Here is an 18,426-nt window from a genome sequence, read left to right on the forward strand (position 1 = left end):
TTATCTTCTCTAACAATAGTTTATAACGTATGCATACTGAGGTAAATTAACACAATAAAAATATAGATGTCATGGTACTCTCCTCAATTATGATAAGACAGAATAATGAGCAACAGAGTATAATAACTAATTGCCTAATATAATTTGCTATTAAGTAAAATTAATTCATTGGTATATATTAGTTTTACTTGATTTTTCATTCTTTTTTTGTTTTTTTTCCCATTGAATATATTATAACAGTTCAAGCTGGTTTGGAAATCATTTTCAACATAACAGAGATGGATGGGCGACCTCGCTCTTTTCCCGTAAGGGTTCTGATACCATGTTTCGGTAGAGAAAGCATGTGTGACGACACGTCGAATAAAGATAGGTGTCTAAAGGATTAGGGCTCTGATACCATGTTTCGATAGAGAAAGAGAGAAAACATTAGAAATGAATATTATTTGTATTTCTGGAGTGAGATGAGTACATCTCTGTACATACAAGATACACGTACAAAGAATCCTTAGTGAAAGTTTGAGCTGAAAACCGATAACGAGCAAATTGCTCGTATCTTACGACTGGATGAAGAAATTAATAAAATTGATCCAGTACTGACTGATGTTATGACCAAGTTGACGATCGCCAGTGAACATTTGTATGGCATACTCATAACCAATATCTATCGTGCAGCGAGTTGTTGTGCCAATTACTTGCGAAATAATGCACGGCTTCTCAAGTCTCGCACTGCCCTTAAAAGTTAACCAAAAAGCATGTTTAGGAGACTTAAGAAAATGGTCTGACAGAGATAACAAGAAATTCTTCTGGTATGTTTATTTCATTAATATTTCACAACAAATGTATTTGTTGCATTTATATGTCAACAATAAAAACAAGAGTGATTTGGACACCTCCACGAAAGATGTTCTTGAAGTTCAATGTGGACGGAAGTTGTTCTGGAGGCAAAGGAGGTTTTGGCGGATTGTTCAGGAGCCCAGCTGGTATATTCACTCTTTTTACGCCAAACACTTGAAAGAAACTACTAGCTTTCAAGTAGAGTTATTATCCGTTCAAGTGGTTTGCAAATCATTTTGAAGAAATCCTTAAAGAAGATTGAGCTGGAAACCGATAATGAGCAACTGCTCGTATCTTACGGCAGGATGAAAAAATTAACAAAGTTGATCCAATACTGACTGACGTTATGACCAAGTTGACGTTTGCCAGTGAACATCTGTATGACATCCGCATAAACCATATCTATCGTGCAGTCAATTGTTGTGCCAATTACTTGGCAAATAATGCAGGGTTCTCAAGACTCGCCCTCCCCATTAGAGTTAACCGGAGAGCATGTTTTGGAGAATTAAAAAAATGGGCTGACAGAGATAACAAGAAATTCTTCGGATATGTTTATTTTATTAATATTTCACAGCATTGTATTTGTTGTATTTAGACATCAACACTAAAAAAATATGTGATGCTTCTGCAGTTGATGGAGAACAAGGCACGCATAGAAGATATTGTCTTCATGAGCGAGGGGAGGGGTGTTGCTGGGTTTTGCATGGACATGCATATTCTCATTGTACCTAACATTGTCTTGTATATGCGGATTCACATATTATCCAATCATTGTTTTGTTGATATACGATATGCCTGTGCAATGCAAGAGGGAACTAGCTTCTAATTTTGCTTTATGTTATCCTCTTTAACAGTAAATTATAACGTATAATATTGAGGTAAATTAAATAATAAAATATGATATCATAGTACTCCTTATTATGATAAATAGAAGAATGAGTGGCAGAATATAATAATAATTGCCTAATATAATGAGCTATTAAGTAACATTAATTCATTGGTCATATTCACAGTTTTACTCGATTTTTAGTTCATTTTTTTGTTTCTTCCCCCCCATTGAAAAGCCCTTTGAGAAATTTACTGTAAGAGGAGATTAGTCACTCCAACTACCAGTTAATAATCGGGCTCTACCAAAAAGCAAATATACCCATAGTTTATTAATTGTTGAGATTTTTTTAAAAAAATGTACTTATTATCAATATAATTCAAAAGTTATAGTCATTTCCTTCCATTAATAAATAATTTTTAATATGATTGACTCTCATTTTATTTGGAACCTTGTAGGAAAATTAATTTGAGGCTGTACGTAGCGCTTCCTTAAATAAACGCCACAAATTAACAGCGCTTCCTTACAATAGTCAATAGGTACTATACGTAGCGCTTATTCTTAGAAACGCTATAACAGACCTTTATTTTTTAAAACTTTCTCCTTCAAGTGTTGCGCTTTATATACAAAGCGCTACATAATTCCCGTTGAGATTTTTTTAAGAAATGTATTTGTTATCAGCATAATAAAAATGTTATAATTATTTCCTTGCTTGTATAAATAATTTTTAATGCGATTGGCTCCCATTTTATTGGGAACTCTAATTGGTAGACGCAGCGCTTCCTTATGTAAACGCCACCATACGAGAAAGCGTTTTGTATAAGTAGCGCTTCTCTTTGAAAGCGCTATAACATACCGTCATTTTTTTTAAACTTTTAAAAACATGTCAGATGTTGCGCTTTCCTCAACAAGCGCTACAAAGTGCCTGATGCGTTTTTTTTTCAAGAAATATATTTGTTTTCGACATAATAAAAATGTCATAGATATTTCCTTGCATTGATAAATAATTTTTAATATGATTGGCTCTAATTTTATTTGGATCCGTGTAATAGAATTAATTTAAATGTATGTCGGATGAAGGTTACATCATCAACTATTAAGGTAAAAATTATGATTATATGATCAATAATCCTAACTGTGAAAAACATGCAGACTGAATATTAAAAAAAATATATCGACTTAATTAAAAATAAATAGAAATTATAGGGGCTTACATGTTAATTTTCTTTCAGTATTACTTTGTTCTCAAATTTTAACTTTAATTTTAAATTTTTGTAAAAGAAAATCCAAAAAATATTTCATGAGTACTTCAAAATTTATGAAGCAAAGGGATTGGTTCGCGTTATTTACGATCTGCAAAGCATACTATTAGCAAATTTAGGGGTATCATCCCCCACCCCCATGGAGCCAGAGAATTTTTAGTCTTTCAATCTGATTTTTATAAAGCAGTTTTAAAAAAAAATTTGTACGTCATTTATGGAGTGTGATTTGCAAAGAAATTATGTACGCGCTATTCTAATTTAAATTTTAACTTTATATAGTCATAATTGACAGCAAATAAGAAGGGTATATAAAAGGTTGGATTACAGTATACTTATGCACAGAGATACGCACATGAAGGATTCATCCATCAGTAATTATTAATAAGTAAGGAAATATAATTATTTTGAACTATTCCACAATATTTAGTACTAGGGCCTTTGATTTTATTGACTCAGTAGGAAATTAATTGCACTTAATCTCCTTCTTTTTGGACGCGATGAAAAAGTTAGGCAGGAATATCAAGGAGAAATAATTTTCATTAAAACCACGTGTAAAATAGTTTATTATGAAATTCTTGTTTTATTTTTGACGAATTAAAATGAAGGATAAGAAGTGAAAACAAACAAGAAAATAAAATAACAAAAACAAAAAACCAAAGAAATTTAAAATAATACGTGGCTCGCCGGCTCCACTCCTCCTTCCTTCCCTGCCCTCCAAATGCTTCATATCAAACACAGTATTAAGGAAATATTGGGAGCTCAAGCGTCCTGGGCTAAAAAATTTTAATTTCATGATTAAATTTGTAATAACATCACTCCGTGTGTTTGTTGACAAACTCATTTATTTTTCTATATTTTGATATCTTTTTTATGGGTTTTAGTCAGCTTAGTTAGTCTTTTTTTTTTGTTATTTGATTATTAATTAGTTTATTATGTTTTGTTTTGAATTATCAGATGATAGGAGCAAAATTCCCATATTTTGATTTAACCGGCATATATACCCCTGTGCGACGCACGGGAAGAGTTCATTTCAATCAATATAATCAATAACATTAATTTATCGCAAAAGTGTCAACACATTATAACACACTTCTATATTTAAATAATGATATTGAAATTACCTCCTCCGTTTATAAGTAATACATACTGTGACAACTGTGACCTTGTCGCAAGCCAATTTTTAGCTTATTCAGTTAGAGGTAAGGCGTTTTGAGGAGAAAAAATAACTTATAAATATAAAAAGTCAGTTTACAAAGTTGAGAGCTATTTGTCATAATTTTTGACCAATCTGATTTACAGATCAAAAACTGTTTTTTTAATTATGATTGCAAAAAGTACGTATAACTTACTTATGACTTGTGAAAAATCAGCTTTTTGGAATCAAAAGATATTGTTACCCCCTATATTTATATTGTTCTTATGCCTCTTTCTATATGTTTTTTTACTTCCCAATACCTTTTTAATTATTCATTTTCAATTTTAATGTTTTTTATTTTATATTTACACAAATTATGTAGAATCTATTATCCAATTAATTATATAATATTATTTAGTTTAAAAAATTTCACATTATTATGATTTCTAATTTAAATATATTTTATTTATTAAATATAACTTTTTCCTGTGATAATAATTTAAAATCTTTATATTTCTTAAATTCGTATTTTTAATTATTTTTTATTACTCAATAAAAGTCATACCCATTTTAATCATTCTACAAATTAAACTTACTTATTCAATTATAAACCAATAATTGTTTAACTTTACAAACCAATTTTTATAAAAACCAATCCAACCACAAATCACATTACTCAATCTTACTTTTTTAAAAATTAAATTAAAAATAAAATTTTTTTTATCACTAATCTAAACAGACCCCTTTTTTTTTTTTACCAACAATAAATCAATCTCTTTTCCAACCCCATGGTTATATATTGGTGCCTGGTCTAATTTTTTTCCCCCAAAAAACCTAATAATTTCAAAAATTTTGCCCAAACAATTTTATTTTGGAATGGCATTTTAGATTGCATTTTCATGGAAAAGTTTAGCATTTATCTGCTTGTAAGTTTTTTGCATTTTCATGGAAAATAAATTAGTCTTGCACATAGGATGGTATGCTATGTACAAAGTAGAGACAACATTTTTTTTATGGAAGAACCTTTTTTTCTCCTAATTATTACTGTGATTCCCCAAAAAGATGTCATGAAGGCAACAAGATATGGCCCAGTGGTCAAACACCCCATGCACAATTCAACATTTCAACTTCCCAAATGCCTCCAAACTCACTTGAACAACATTCATATCTTTAATGTGACGTGATTTTCTTTTACAAAACTCTTGAAGGAATTCTTTCAAGACATAAATAATCTGTCCCAAGGACTAGGAGACAGAAGAGGAAAGTAAGTGGTGGAAAAGAAAAACCCATTTTTGCAGTGTTGCTTGGATGATTTGGGTTTCTTTTCTTTCCTCTTCCAAGTCTAACTCGAGCAACGAGCTATGATTTTGAAAACGAAGTTGGTACTTTTTTGAAAATCTCTGTCTCACCGGGCCTTACTCTGAAGACTGTTGTTTCTCTTGCAAGTTTAGCAACAGGCTATGATTTTGAGAGAGAGATAGTATATTCTATTTTGAAATCCCTCTCTTCTCTCTCTTTCACTCCCAAATCCTTATTGTGAAGACCAAGTATTCCACTTTTTCTGCTTCCCTGTGACTCTCTGTTTCTGTCTTGTGGTTCATGTTCTGTAGCTCAGAAAGAGAGAGATAGAGGAAGTGACAAAAGTTGCAGAGACGTGGGCGGAGAGTTACAGAACAGAAATCTCAAAGGCCGAATGGACCTAAGAGGGTGGTCGGGGTGGAAAGTGGAGCAGCCTACGATGTGTTGAAGCAGATTTTGATGGGATTTTCACCGTTGGATGGGATTGTTAATTCTGAAAGCATGCGGGGAACGCTTTAGAGCTTTCTGCTCCAAATTCTGAGTACTGCATAACCGGAAATTTCAGATTTAAACTCTTTTTTCGTTTTTGGCAAAAATGTAGTCTTCTTTACTCCGCAAGGATTTTGTCCATCATCACCTGTGCAATATCCTCAGTCCCTCTCATATACTATATAAACACACACACACACACACACACACACACACACACACACACGTATCACAAACATATTGAGTTAATGTTAACCAAAATTGTGAATAGACCTTTTTTTGTCAAAAGACTAATTTTTTCAAGAAAAAGAAGTACATAACTTTTCAAAGTAACAGTTCCAATTATTATTATTATTATTATTATTATTTTCATATTTAATTTCTGCATAAACGGAAATTCTTAACAAAAAAAACAAAAAAGCTGGTGAGCCAAAGTATACGCTGGTGTTCTGCTTTTATATCAATAATTTTCATTTTATTCTCTTAATTTTATAAAATGTATTTTTACTATTTCAAATCAATCTCATTTGACATAAAAATGCTGACTTAGCAAATTAAAGGGATGAATATTTAAAAAATTTGCTTAAACTTTTATTTTAGGCTAAAGCATGCGTTTAATTTTTTTAATATTCCTTTCAGATTTTAATTTAATTCTTTAAATTTAAAAGATATATTTTTAATCTCATGGTCGCAGCACCATTAATCACTTTTAAAGTCAACTCAGCAAATTAAAAGGCGGTTATACAATTAAATATTAACAAAACATACTTTAAATTTTAATTCAAAAATTTAAGAATTTAGATATATGATAAAATATTTAAAATATTCAAATAATACAAATTTAAGCATTTATAGAAATGATTATATAAAAAAAAATTCAAATTTATAGTCTGTTTTGTCTGCATTTATTTGTAGTATTACCATTTAAACTTGTGAGTTAGTATTTTCCCTTAAATAAAACCAATTGTGTTGGGATTAAGAGGTTAAAATACAACCCCCCCTTTTTTTTCCCAATTTAATGGACTGAAATGAAACTCGATATGATCTTAAAGAACCAAGTATAATTTAGAATGTTCTTTTGAAATTTTGTGAAATTATGAAGTACATTTGATATTTAAAAAATTATCTTTTACCATCTTTAAAATATTATTTGTCGTGTCTTAATTAAGGTTTTTTTTTCCATATATAATACTGCTTTAGGAGCTAATTAGGAAGTTAATATTAGTTCTATATATAAGCAAAATGTGTACTTGACCTGGAGGAGGTTGGTTAATTTGTATGACTTCTATGTAGCTCGTGATGATCTAAGGTCATTGGACGGAATGCATAGAGTTAGTAACCATGTAATGAAATCTCCATCTAATAAGATATCGTTTATAATAGATGTTGTGCAAGCTGAAACTAATTTTCTCATGTGTGAACAGGTCATGTCAATGGTGTGCTGCATGCTGATGGGAGAAATAAAAGAGGGCGGTGGGCAAGTTGGATGACACACGTTTGATGCCTACTTTATGGTAAGGTTGTTGTAACATTACTTTATTTCAGCGATTGTTTATGTCAATATGTTTATAGTGTCATATTTTGTAGTTCAAACTTTGTAGGCCAAGGTGGAGTGTTGCAGTGAAAAAGAAGGAACTACAGGAGGAATATGTGGGTTACAACATTGGGGATTGTGACTTGATTTTGGGACCAGCACTTGTAGATCAACACTGGTTTTGCTTTGCGCTCTAGCCAAAGAAAAAAGAAACAAGCAGAAGGGAATGATTGCTGATCATATGAAAAAGTTCCACAACTTTTATAGAATTAGTTCAACCAAAGTTGTTACCTAGATTTGTGTAGAAAATAACTATTCACTTTTTCTTAGTCAGGAATGCCCCATGATAAGTTTCATTGTGAATTAGTACAACTAATCATGTAATCAGTTTTGCTTAGCCAGGCATGACAATATAAAAATTGATGTTTGCTTATTTTTAAAATAAAAAAAAAACCAAGAAGTAGACGGAGATTTTAATTAACCGATAAGAATATTGATTGTGTTGGCGAAATACTCACATTATTTGGCACAAAAATTCCATTACACATATAGAGCACAAATTTATACTGCTATAACTTTAAACAGTGATTTAATAAGTTTCAGGGTAGAGCAATAAATATATTGCTTGAGTCTATAAATTTTATGACATTGTTTCATTTAATTTGGATTAATGTTAGCAGCTTAGCATAATACCAGGACCCGTCTCACATTTTCCTTGATCGAATTCTCACAAGACTGATGATTTTCAAGCAACAAAGTGTGACTTGACATCATTCGCAGGGTTATAGAGGTGGGAAGAGGTGCTTAGGTAAGGGAGCAAATTACAACGGGTCTGAAAAAAATGGATATTTATCAATTTATGTATGGTTGAGTGAAAATGTCATTCGCTTTTCAATTAATGTAACAATTCTTTTTAAATGCATTTTTTTTTTGGGGAGAAGTTAAAAATAAAATAATACTTCGTTTGAAAATAAAAACGAAATATAATGTTTTGTTTGGCCGAGCTTCTTGGAATTGTGCAAGGTCTAAATCTTCGTAGGACCAAAGGCTCTAGGGCTATAGCCCTTTTTTTTTTTTTAAACCAGAGGACTATAGCTCTTCATTGTGACTGCATTGATGCTGTAAATGTAATTTTGAGAGGGTTGTACCATATTGGCGCAGTGGATATGTTAGCTAAATTAGCAGGTATGTTGGATAATTCTTGGTTCCTCTTTGATTAATAACCAACCTTAAATGGAGAGGTGGAAATTGATAAAAGAGGGTGATTCTGTTTTGTTTAAGGTTAGATTTCCAGTTTTCATTGGAAAAAAAAATTTTGCTCATCGGGCGGAGCAAGAGAGAGTTGATGTCAGAATCCTCAACGATCCACCCCTTCAAAGTAGGGATCTTTTTGTCTGGATTTATCCTTACTTATTTGTACTGTGCCCTTATTATTTCAATATACGTGTGTGTATCTACACACACACACACACCGCATCTGTAGGCCAAATATAGAGCAGGTGACAAGATCCTTCCTCCATCTGAGAAATTGAAATAAAAATAACAAATGCTAAGGACAGTCAAATTTTTAAACAACAACTCGTGACATAATGATTACTAAGGACATAATGCCATAAACGCCGAGTCTGTTTTAGCGGCGAGAAGACCTCCATGAAGGAAGAAGGGGTATCCAGGTTCCGCGCGTATTGTAGGTACCGGCGGCAAAGATGGTGGGCAACCAGACGTTACAATCACGGTGCTGGCTGATGCAGCTTCAGTCTCTTGTTCATTCATTTCAAGCACTGACTTCTGAAATATGCTCAAAACATATAACTTCCGACCATTAAAACGACTTAACATCTCCGTCAACTTCCCTCCAGAAAATGGCAATGTCACCCCCAGTCCCCTCAGCGCATCACAAGCTTCCATCTCGGAAGTAATATTTAGTTTTGGGGTCGTGTGCCCGCCTGCATCCATTAAGGTTTCACGAACAAGGCTTCTTCGCCCATCTTCAGCGTCTATCCCTGGGAAACAGAAATACATTTCGGCATCGCGCTCGTCTTTCCTAGGCTTTTTAAATTGTTGAATAAGCATTGTGTAACCCCTGTGCCATCTACCAAATTCTTCCTTGCTCATGGCAGCCGAGAAGGGATCTAAATCAAAGTCTTCTTGCTCCTCTTGGCTATTGCTTAAAAGGCATGGAAGTGATTCCCCACGCCATGCTCCTTTAAAGTATAGTGCATTTGTAAAGACGAGCTTCACTGAGCTGTTGAGAGACCCCTCACGTATAAGGTCTTTAACCAGGCCACTTGTCTCATTTCCACCCAGGAATTCATTTGTTGCCTCCCATCAACAGCCTGCACAAATTATAAAATTTAAATTTGATTTAATTAAAGACACTTTAGATTTGGGGTTAAAAAGTGACGGAACATTACCTTGGCCTGAAAGTCCGCTGGGTTCAGACCGGCTCTATAATGAGAGTCTAGAATCTGCTTAAAAGAGGCCTTCAGAGTAAGGGATTGGTCAAGCCACAAGCCAGTGGAGCAACGCATACGAGGGCCGACAGCGGCATCGGCCATGATGGGGCCGCAAATTTGGGAGGCGTCGCGATTGAGCCGGCCGACTGAATCAACGCCGAAGAACTTGACAAGCTGACGGCGGGTGAAACCGGCAGAGCCAGCGGCAAGGAGGCTGAGCACCAGTTGAAAGGAAAAAGGAGAAAGCACCCTGTTTTCTTCTAGTTTTTCGTCCATAAGTAGATGCTTTCCGAAGATCGCGGATGGATCTATGGGAGAGGGCATCTGATTTTTCCGACCTGCTCTTCTGCTGCAGTAAGAAGCCGCTTGGTTTACCGAAACTGGCCAGAAGGAAAGTAAACTCCTTTCCAGCCATTGAGTGATGGAGAGCCGGCTCCTGGGATGAAGGAGATTTTGCCGCATGATGGAGAGCAGTTCAAACCCAAACCCTTGTTCCTAGGTTTTTTCCGTCTTCGAGTTTGGTGCGTTGTTTTAGAGTACTAAGGGGGGGGCAATGATTGTTTTCATTCCACGTACCCTCTAGGGCCGTAAAATTAGAAATTTGGTCTCTTTTTATTTTCTTGTTTGTTTAAGGTTTTGTTACGGACCAACTTCCTTATTGGGTTCTTCTGGGCTCACTCCTATTGGGCAGTAAAACGACAATTCAGAATGTCGCGATGTCCATTGAATTTTATAATATTAATATTATCATATCATTTTCAAAAATTATATACATAGAGACACGATAACTCTCTCTGGCTGCTTGGGAGAATTTGCAATTTCTAAAATGTTATCAAACTCTATTAGCTTGAGAATCTAGAAAGTTCCATAAAAAATCAAATATATATAATTAAAATAATAAAATTATATAAATAAATATACAGACTCGTCATCAACTATCAATCAACTACATCTTTGAAAACTTGTAATATCCAATTCATTTAAAAATGGATCAGATATGATATTATGAGATTTGAATATATTCAATAAATGAGATTTGAATAATATTTTAATTGGAATTTGGGTATATTGAATTAAATGAGGAGTCTCATTATTAAATGAGATTTTAATTAGAGACTCAAATGAAAAAAAAATTAATAATTAATTTTAAATTTGAGTAATATCTTAATTAGGATTTGAATATATTGAATTAAATGGGAAGCATCATATTAAATAGTATCTCAATTAAGGGCTTAAATAAAGAAATAAAAAAATAATTTTAAATTGTTATATGTTCTCCTAGATCTGCGTCCTTAATTCAAATCCCATTTGAATGAATAAAAAATAATACTCCCTCTAGTTTTAATTATAAGACCTCATTTGTAGACTATAAACAAGATCTTATAATTAGGACCGGAGTTAGTACTCCTATAAGAAGTAAATCTTGAGCTACATTAAATACTGTAATTTATTAGAATTTAAAATCTAATCAAATATTTCAATTCATGCATCGTATGAAAGAGAAATTTTTAATTTGTAATGAAATCCACAGAGGACTCTTGGAACATTTTGTGCTTATTCCTAGCCAGACAACTCAGGACAAAAAGAACCTGACATAGCTTTCATTTACACGCATGTCAATAATTATTATAAGGAGTTTGCGTGTTCAATTTTTTATAAGTATACTGGATGTGTGGGTTTCTTTTGATAAGATAAAAGATGAGAAAAACCAAGTATTATTAGAAGGCCATAATTTTATAGTATTATGTTGGAATTTGCCATGATCATGAAAGTCTGTATCACACTCAGTCCTGTATGCAGAATGGATGGGATTTAAAAATATTTATTTTTACGCAATCAAAAAAATATTTATTTTTAATCTAAAAGAGAATCAAACTAATTCAAAATCAGATGTTGTAAAGAAAGAAGTCTTTGAGATTTTATTTTTAGATACTTATGTAGCGCAAAATTAGATGTGTTGTTAATTTGATTAAAAAAAATTAACTTATATTTAGTTTTCATTATGAAAGTTTTTGTTAGAATCAAACTATATACTTCCTTGGCCTTTGAATATAACACGTGGTTGTCAAAATTATGCTGATCAAGATTCAAGAAGCTTATGAGTCTGAATAATTTGGATTTTTGAGAAATGCAAAGGTGATCACACATTAATTTCAAATTTGAAATATAACTGCAATCGATGTCACTACAAATGGGCTAACATTAAGCCCAAGGCTTGGGGATGTACCTAATTTGGCTTGCACAAAGCCACATGTTTTGTAATCAAGCTGGGAAATCCTTATGAACAATGTTTTGAGTGTAGAGCTAATCCTAAGACAATTCCAATCACAGCTCCAAGTGAATATTAAAGAATAAGTTGATGTTGGCAATTAAACCAGTGATTTGGTATTCAGGCCCAAAAAAAAAAAAAACAAGAAAGAAGAGTCATTCAACATTTATGTGCTTGATTCTTTGTTAAAACTTAAAAGTGCAAAGGGCTGTGTTTTCCACAGTCCTATAAAATTTATCTTCTGATTATGTATAAAAGTATTTAAAATAGAAATCATTTGAATAGAATTGAAAATATGTGACACACAATTAGCAGCTCAAATTCAGATTTTTTAATTAATAAAAATTTTAAAAACAAATGTATAAAGATCAAGAAACTCATCCTTGCCTTCTTTGTCTGAGCAACTAACCGGCAAATCCCTCTGAAATTTCTTCTAGGGTCTTAGTTTATATTATTTAATTTGATGAGGGACGGAGGGATCTGCTCAATTAAACAATTTGGATTTTGAATTTGAATGAAACTTTGCCTTTCCATTATATATGAGAGATCAAGAACGGCCCTAGAGCAGGGAAGCAAATATAGATCTCTCTCTTAGTGCTTGGCCTCTTCTCCTTCTTCATGTTTCTGTGCTTATTGATTCTATGTTCTGCGGTGCTGAATCTTTGAGGCTAACAATCCGAAAATTAGCCGAGCAGCAAGCCACAAGCACGCAATTAATGAGTTTCGGCTAACTGCAAGCTGGTGGAATACATATCTTTATACTTACATGCTTCTGAACAGTATTTTGTGTCTTAAACTAAGGATAAGCTGCTTTTGTATTAGCTAGGTGGAAGAGGTATTCATAGTATATTAAATATTGAATGAATTGATGATGATATTGATGATATAACACATTGATATTGTGCTTGTTTGGTGCTGCTTATTTTAAGCGCTCCACATTCACCTAAAATGAGTCATTTGGTTTATTCCTTATTGTAAATACTATGTTCGATATTTATTATAAATTTCAAATAACTAATTCATAAAGATCGAATAATTAGTTAAAATTAGTTAAATATAATATATAAGTTAAAAATATACTTTTGTTTTGAAATATGTTCTTACAATAAATGAGAAAAATAATGAAAGAGAATATGTGGGGAATTGACGAATTGTGATAGGAAAGAATATGCAAAGGAGAGAGAAGCAATAACTAAGAGCAAAATTAGAAAACATATTTTAATGGTTAAGATAAACCCACATCCCTTCCCAAATTTTGAAGTTTATAAAGTATCAAAGGAGAGTCAAACATCTAAATTATCGAATAAGAGTGTGCGATTAAAAAAAAAAAAGTACTAAAGAGAGTCAAACATTTAAATTACAACTCATAATGCTGACACATAATAGGAACACTATATTGGAAGAGGATTGACCACCTGCATAATGAAAAAATCTATTTTAGCCATGAGAATACCTCCATACTCATCTTTTCCAGCATAAAGGAGGAATGGGATGCGGTCTATAAACTTCATTTTAGGTACATGGGGCAAACATGCAGGACACCCAGACATTAATATTGCGGTGGTGGCTGTAGCAGCTTCAGTCCCTTGTTCATTTGTTTCCATGAACGACTTCTGCAATATGCTGAAAACATATAACTTTGGACCAGTAAAAGAATTTAACATCTCTTTCCACCTTCCTCCGGAGAATGGCAATGTTACCCGTAGTCCCCTCAGCATACTAGAAGCTTCCACCTCGGAAGAACAGCTAAATTTTGGGGTGGAGCGGTCACGTACATCCATTACGGTTTCAGTAACATGGGCTATACACCCATCACCAGTGTGTGTCAATGGATAACAGAAAGCCATGCTGAAACAGCGCCTATCTTCACTTTGCTTTTTATGTACCTGACAGAACCTTTCAAAACCGTCGTACCATCTACCAAATTCTCTCCTCTTCCCAATCATGAAGGGAACCCTCGTGAAGTTTTCGTTCCGTCGATCCTCTGTGCTTGGAAGGGGTGGACTTTCATCCTCATCCCATGCTCCTTTGAAGTATAATGCATTTGTAAAGACGAGTTTTACTGAGTTGTTGAGAGACCCCTCACGGATAAGGTCTTTAACCAGGCCATTTGTCTCATTTTCCACCCAGGAATTAATTTGCTGCCTCACATTAGGAGCCTGCAGAAATTATAGCCATTTCAGAAGCACTTCAAGCGAACAAGTTGTCGTTCCTGATTACCTTAATTTCCTTGTTTATCCTGGATATATAAGAAAATCAAAAATATACTCCAAGAGACACATGAAATCCTTGTATTCTCTCAAACTCGTGAATCGAGCTAACAAGCACCTCAAGCCTTGCGGCAAGAAACAGGGAACTCATACTAATTTTTACAAATTTAAAAGGCTGATTATACATTTAAGAAGAATATAAACGGGCTGCACATATCTGCATCAATTAATATAAGAATTAATGAGATGATTTCTTTTAGGCATGAAACTCAATGAAGTTGACATATGGCAGGGAGTCAACAAGTCAATACCATCATGGAAAAGAACCTGACGATGCTATGAGTAATATAAAATTTTAATTTCATTTAATTAAAGATATTGTGATTTTGAGTTAAAAAATGACGGAACATTACCTTGGTCTGAAAGTCCACCGGGTTCAGAGCGGCTCTATAATCAGAGTCTAGAATCTGTTTAAAAGAGGGCTTCAAAGTAAGGGATTGGTCAAGCCACAAGCCATTGGAGCAACGCATACGAGGGCCGACGGCGGGATCACCATCGGCCATGATGTCCTCGGAAATTCGGGAGGCGAAGTGATTGAGCTGATCGACGGAATCGGCGTCGAAGAAGGTGAGAAGCTGACGGCGGGTATAGCCGCCGGAGCCAGCGGCCAGGAGGCTGAGCACCACTTGGAAGGACAAGGGTGAAAGCACCCTGTTTTCGTCCATTTCTCCGTCCACAAGCAGATGGTTTCCGAACATCATCGATTTGTGGAATACGGTGGGACGTTTTTTATTCGTCCCACCTGCTTTGCTTCTGCTGCCGTAAGAAGCCGTTTGGTTCGCCGAAAATGGGCAGAAGGAGAAGGAAAGGACACTCCTTTCTAGCCATGGACTGATGAAAAGCCGATTCCTCAGATGAAGGAGATTTAACTGCATGATGGAGAGCACTTCAACCCTAAACTCCTGCTCCTAGAGTATTCCTTTTTGCCTTCGAGCTTTCCTCAGGACGGGGCGAAACTAAAACTCCGGCCAGAAAGTTAATACAATCATGACAAAGAATCTTAACAGATCATGCCGCGACTTCTTATGATTTGTTTGTTTCCGATATGCCAAAGGCAAACATTAACAATTTTTTTAAAAAAAGCCAAAATAGAAATCACTCCCTTTAACTTTAACCCTCTTACACATAACCTCCTTCATCTTTGAAAGTTTAAAAATAACATCCTCAACTTTTAAAACTCACATTTTAACCTCTTACCATTAAAGTGGATGTTAAATTTAACGGAATGGATGTCATTTCAGATTATTTAAAATTACTTGATAGATGATATGTAATTTTTATTATTTTGTTAATTTATTCCAACTTAAAATTCACAATTACACTTAAAAGTATTTTTGTAATTCTACTAATAGTAATCCCCAATTCTCAGTCTCCTCTAATCCTGCCAACTTGCAGCGTTTTATTCTTCTCCATTCTAAAAATCGTCTTCAGAATATAACTCTTCTCCCTTGGTTCTCATTAGCAATGTAACAATTCCATCAATTGATTGTCCTAAAAAAATGACAAAGTGTAAATGATTTTCTCCATTATCTTTGTCTCACTGCCCCCAACAAAATTTTCAACACACCAAAATTCACCGACTACAATCAAGAGATAGGCAGAGAAGGAAGATAGTAAGCGATGACTATTGAACAACAACTGAGCGCGATCCATCTTTGAATCTTCGGTGGGTGGCTTCGTCTCCATTTAAAAAAACAATTTCACAAAAAAGATTCTAGATTTAAAAGAAGGATGTGATGACGATGATTTTTAGAAGGGAGAAGATGATTAATTAGAAGATATTGCAAACAGATAAGATAGGAGTGGCGATGAGAGAGAGCGAGGGCGGCGATGGCGATGGAAGGGGCGCTGGCAATGGCGATGGAAACAAATGGGAGGGTGGCAGCAGCGGAGGACATACTGGTGGCCAGGGACAAGAACAAACCTTTGTCTTTGGCAAGGGAGGAGGAACAGGAGAGGAAGTAAGGAGGAACACGGGGCGAAGAAATAATTCTGCATCCTATAAGGAAAAACTCCTTTCCCTAGGATGTGGAGGATATCTTGTGAATCATGAGGAAGATGAAGATATAGTAAATGGATGGAAGGGCTTCTATGCAAAGATGAATGCTGAGACTCGTTCGAATAAAGGGAATGAGGAATCTGAGGAAGAGGAAACTGAAGGTCGCGTGGCGGAGTCAAAATACCCTGTGCTGTCTGTGACGACTGAGCAGTACAAGGCGTGGTGCCAACCTTGGATGAATTCATTAATCATTAAACTTCTGGGAACCAAGGTACCAAGACATATTCTCATTGATAGGGTAAGACGAATGTGGAAACCGCAGCAACCAATGAAGGTTACCCCGCTCAATAATGACTATTACATCATTTCATTTACTAGCAGAGAAGACCGGGATTATGCGTTTCAGGAGGGACCGTGGATGATTGATGATCATTATTTGTTGGTGCAACGCTGGAGGCCTAACTTCAATCCATGGAAGGCTGATACTCAACGGCGCATTGCGGCCTGGATTCGAATACCAGACCTCCCTATGGAGTTTTACAATGTGGAATCTTTAGGGATCATTGGAAATTTGGTGGGGCGTACTATCAAAGTGGATAGATCAACGTCTATATATGATAAGGGCGGTTTTGCCAGAATTTGTGTGGAGATTGATTTGCAGAAACCTTTATTACCTGCCTTCACGGCGTGGGGAGAAGACCGACAGATAGTATATGAAGGTCTACATCAAGTCTGCTTCCACTGTGGAAAATATGGCCATGAAAAGTACAATTGTCCTGAGATCATAGTAACGCCGAGCGAAAGGGATGAAGTCTTGGATGAGACAGGAAAGATGGAGACTGAGACAGCAACGGCTCCCGGGGGCCAGAGTGTGCGAGAAGAGTGCCCACCTAGCTCAGAGCCGCCACCAACAAGGAGGAGTACGGTGGCGACGCCCACCAGTCACCTAGGGCCACAGATGTTGGTTAAGCGAGACTTTCGGCGGGGAGTTACTGGAACGGATAAGAAGGGATCTGACATCGGAAATATTGCAAAAAATCAGGCTAGGATAGCGACTAAGGATGAGCCGAAGATAACGACACGATCGGCAAGGCCATCAATGGATAAAACTGAAAAAGATACGCAGGCGAAATCTGCGGTTAAAAGAAACTTTGGAAAGGATGTCATAAATTCTGCCGCATGGGTTAAAGTGGGCTCAAAACGGAAAACTGAAGAAAAGCCCAAGACACGAGGCAAAGAAAATAAACCCAATTCGAAACTGAATATGGGAATGATTCCAAAAGTCAAAACCTTCACCTCAGCCAACCCATTCACTCTGCTTCAACGTGACCCAACGGAACAGGGGCCTACAACGAGTACTGTGGCAAGCTCTTCTCGCGAACCGGGCATGGACTGTATGGACATCATACCGGCTCCTGATGTAATCAAAGTCAGTACTATGAATATTCAACATACAGGTGATATTGATGGACTTGGGAATGCTAACAGTAATATACCCTTGATGAGAGATGGCGGTGCAACGACGGGAACGGATAATGTGCAGGTGCTGGACGATAAAACAGCACGAAACCCCCCCACAGTTTCTTTATGAACTTCATGATATGGAATTCAAGAGGTACAGGTGCGAAGACATTTCCATACCTGATACATGAACTAAAAAGCCACTATCAGCTTGACTTTCTTGCGCTAGTAGAGACTCGTTCAGATAACGCCACTACTGCAAAACGAATTGACCGTCTCGGGTTCCATGATTTTACTTATATTGAGTCTGAAGGGTATAGTGGTGGCATTTGGTGCTGTTGGAATGCTGGGGTACGCAAGGTGGAGGTTCTCCGGAGACACCGACAATTCATCCATCTAAAGCTAGAAAACAGTCGCAACGAGGCCTGGGTCATGACTGTTATCTATGCAAGTCCGAATATAATGGCAAGACGTCACCTCTGGAATGAGTTACGGCAACTTGAGAATAGTACACAGTCTCCTTGGATTCTAGGGGGCGACTTTAATGCTACTCTTTTTGCGTCTGAAAGAAAATCAACTGCTGTTAATAAAA

At 35.4% G+C, this 18,426-nt stretch overlaps 2 protein-coding genes across 2 annotated transcripts; both read right to left on the bottom strand.

The window, feature by feature from the left end:
- Positions 1–8,975: 8,975 nt before the first annotated feature.
- LOC114729656 (serpin-ZX-like) lies at positions 8,976–10,297 on the bottom strand. Its single transcript, XM_028916693.1, has 2 exons — positions 9,794–10,297; positions 8,976–9,701 (listed from the first exon to the last, which is right to left on the bottom strand). Exons 1-2 carry the CDS (start codon positions 10,295–10,297, stop codon positions 8,976–8,978), a joined length of 1,230 nt encoding a protein of 409 aa, XP_028772526.1.
- Positions 10,298–13,495: 3,198 nt separating this feature from the next.
- LOC114729652 (serpin-ZX-like) lies at positions 13,496–15,249 on the bottom strand. Its single transcript, XM_028916689.1, has 2 exons — positions 14,728–15,249; positions 13,496–14,263 (listed from the first exon to the last, which is right to left on the bottom strand). Exons 1-2 carry the CDS (start codon positions 15,247–15,249, stop codon positions 13,496–13,498), a joined length of 1,290 nt encoding a protein of 429 aa, XP_028772522.1.
- Between the last annotated feature and the right edge of the window lie 3,177 nt (positions 15,250–18,426).

Source organism: Neltuma alba, unplaced genomic scaffold, assembly GCF_004799145.2.
Source record: "Neltuma alba isolate B1F8T4 unplaced genomic scaffold, ASM479914v2 tig00012660_pilon, whole genome shotgun sequence".
NCBI classification, from domain to species: Eukaryota; Viridiplantae; Streptophyta; class Magnoliopsida; order Fabales; family Fabaceae; genus Neltuma; species Neltuma alba.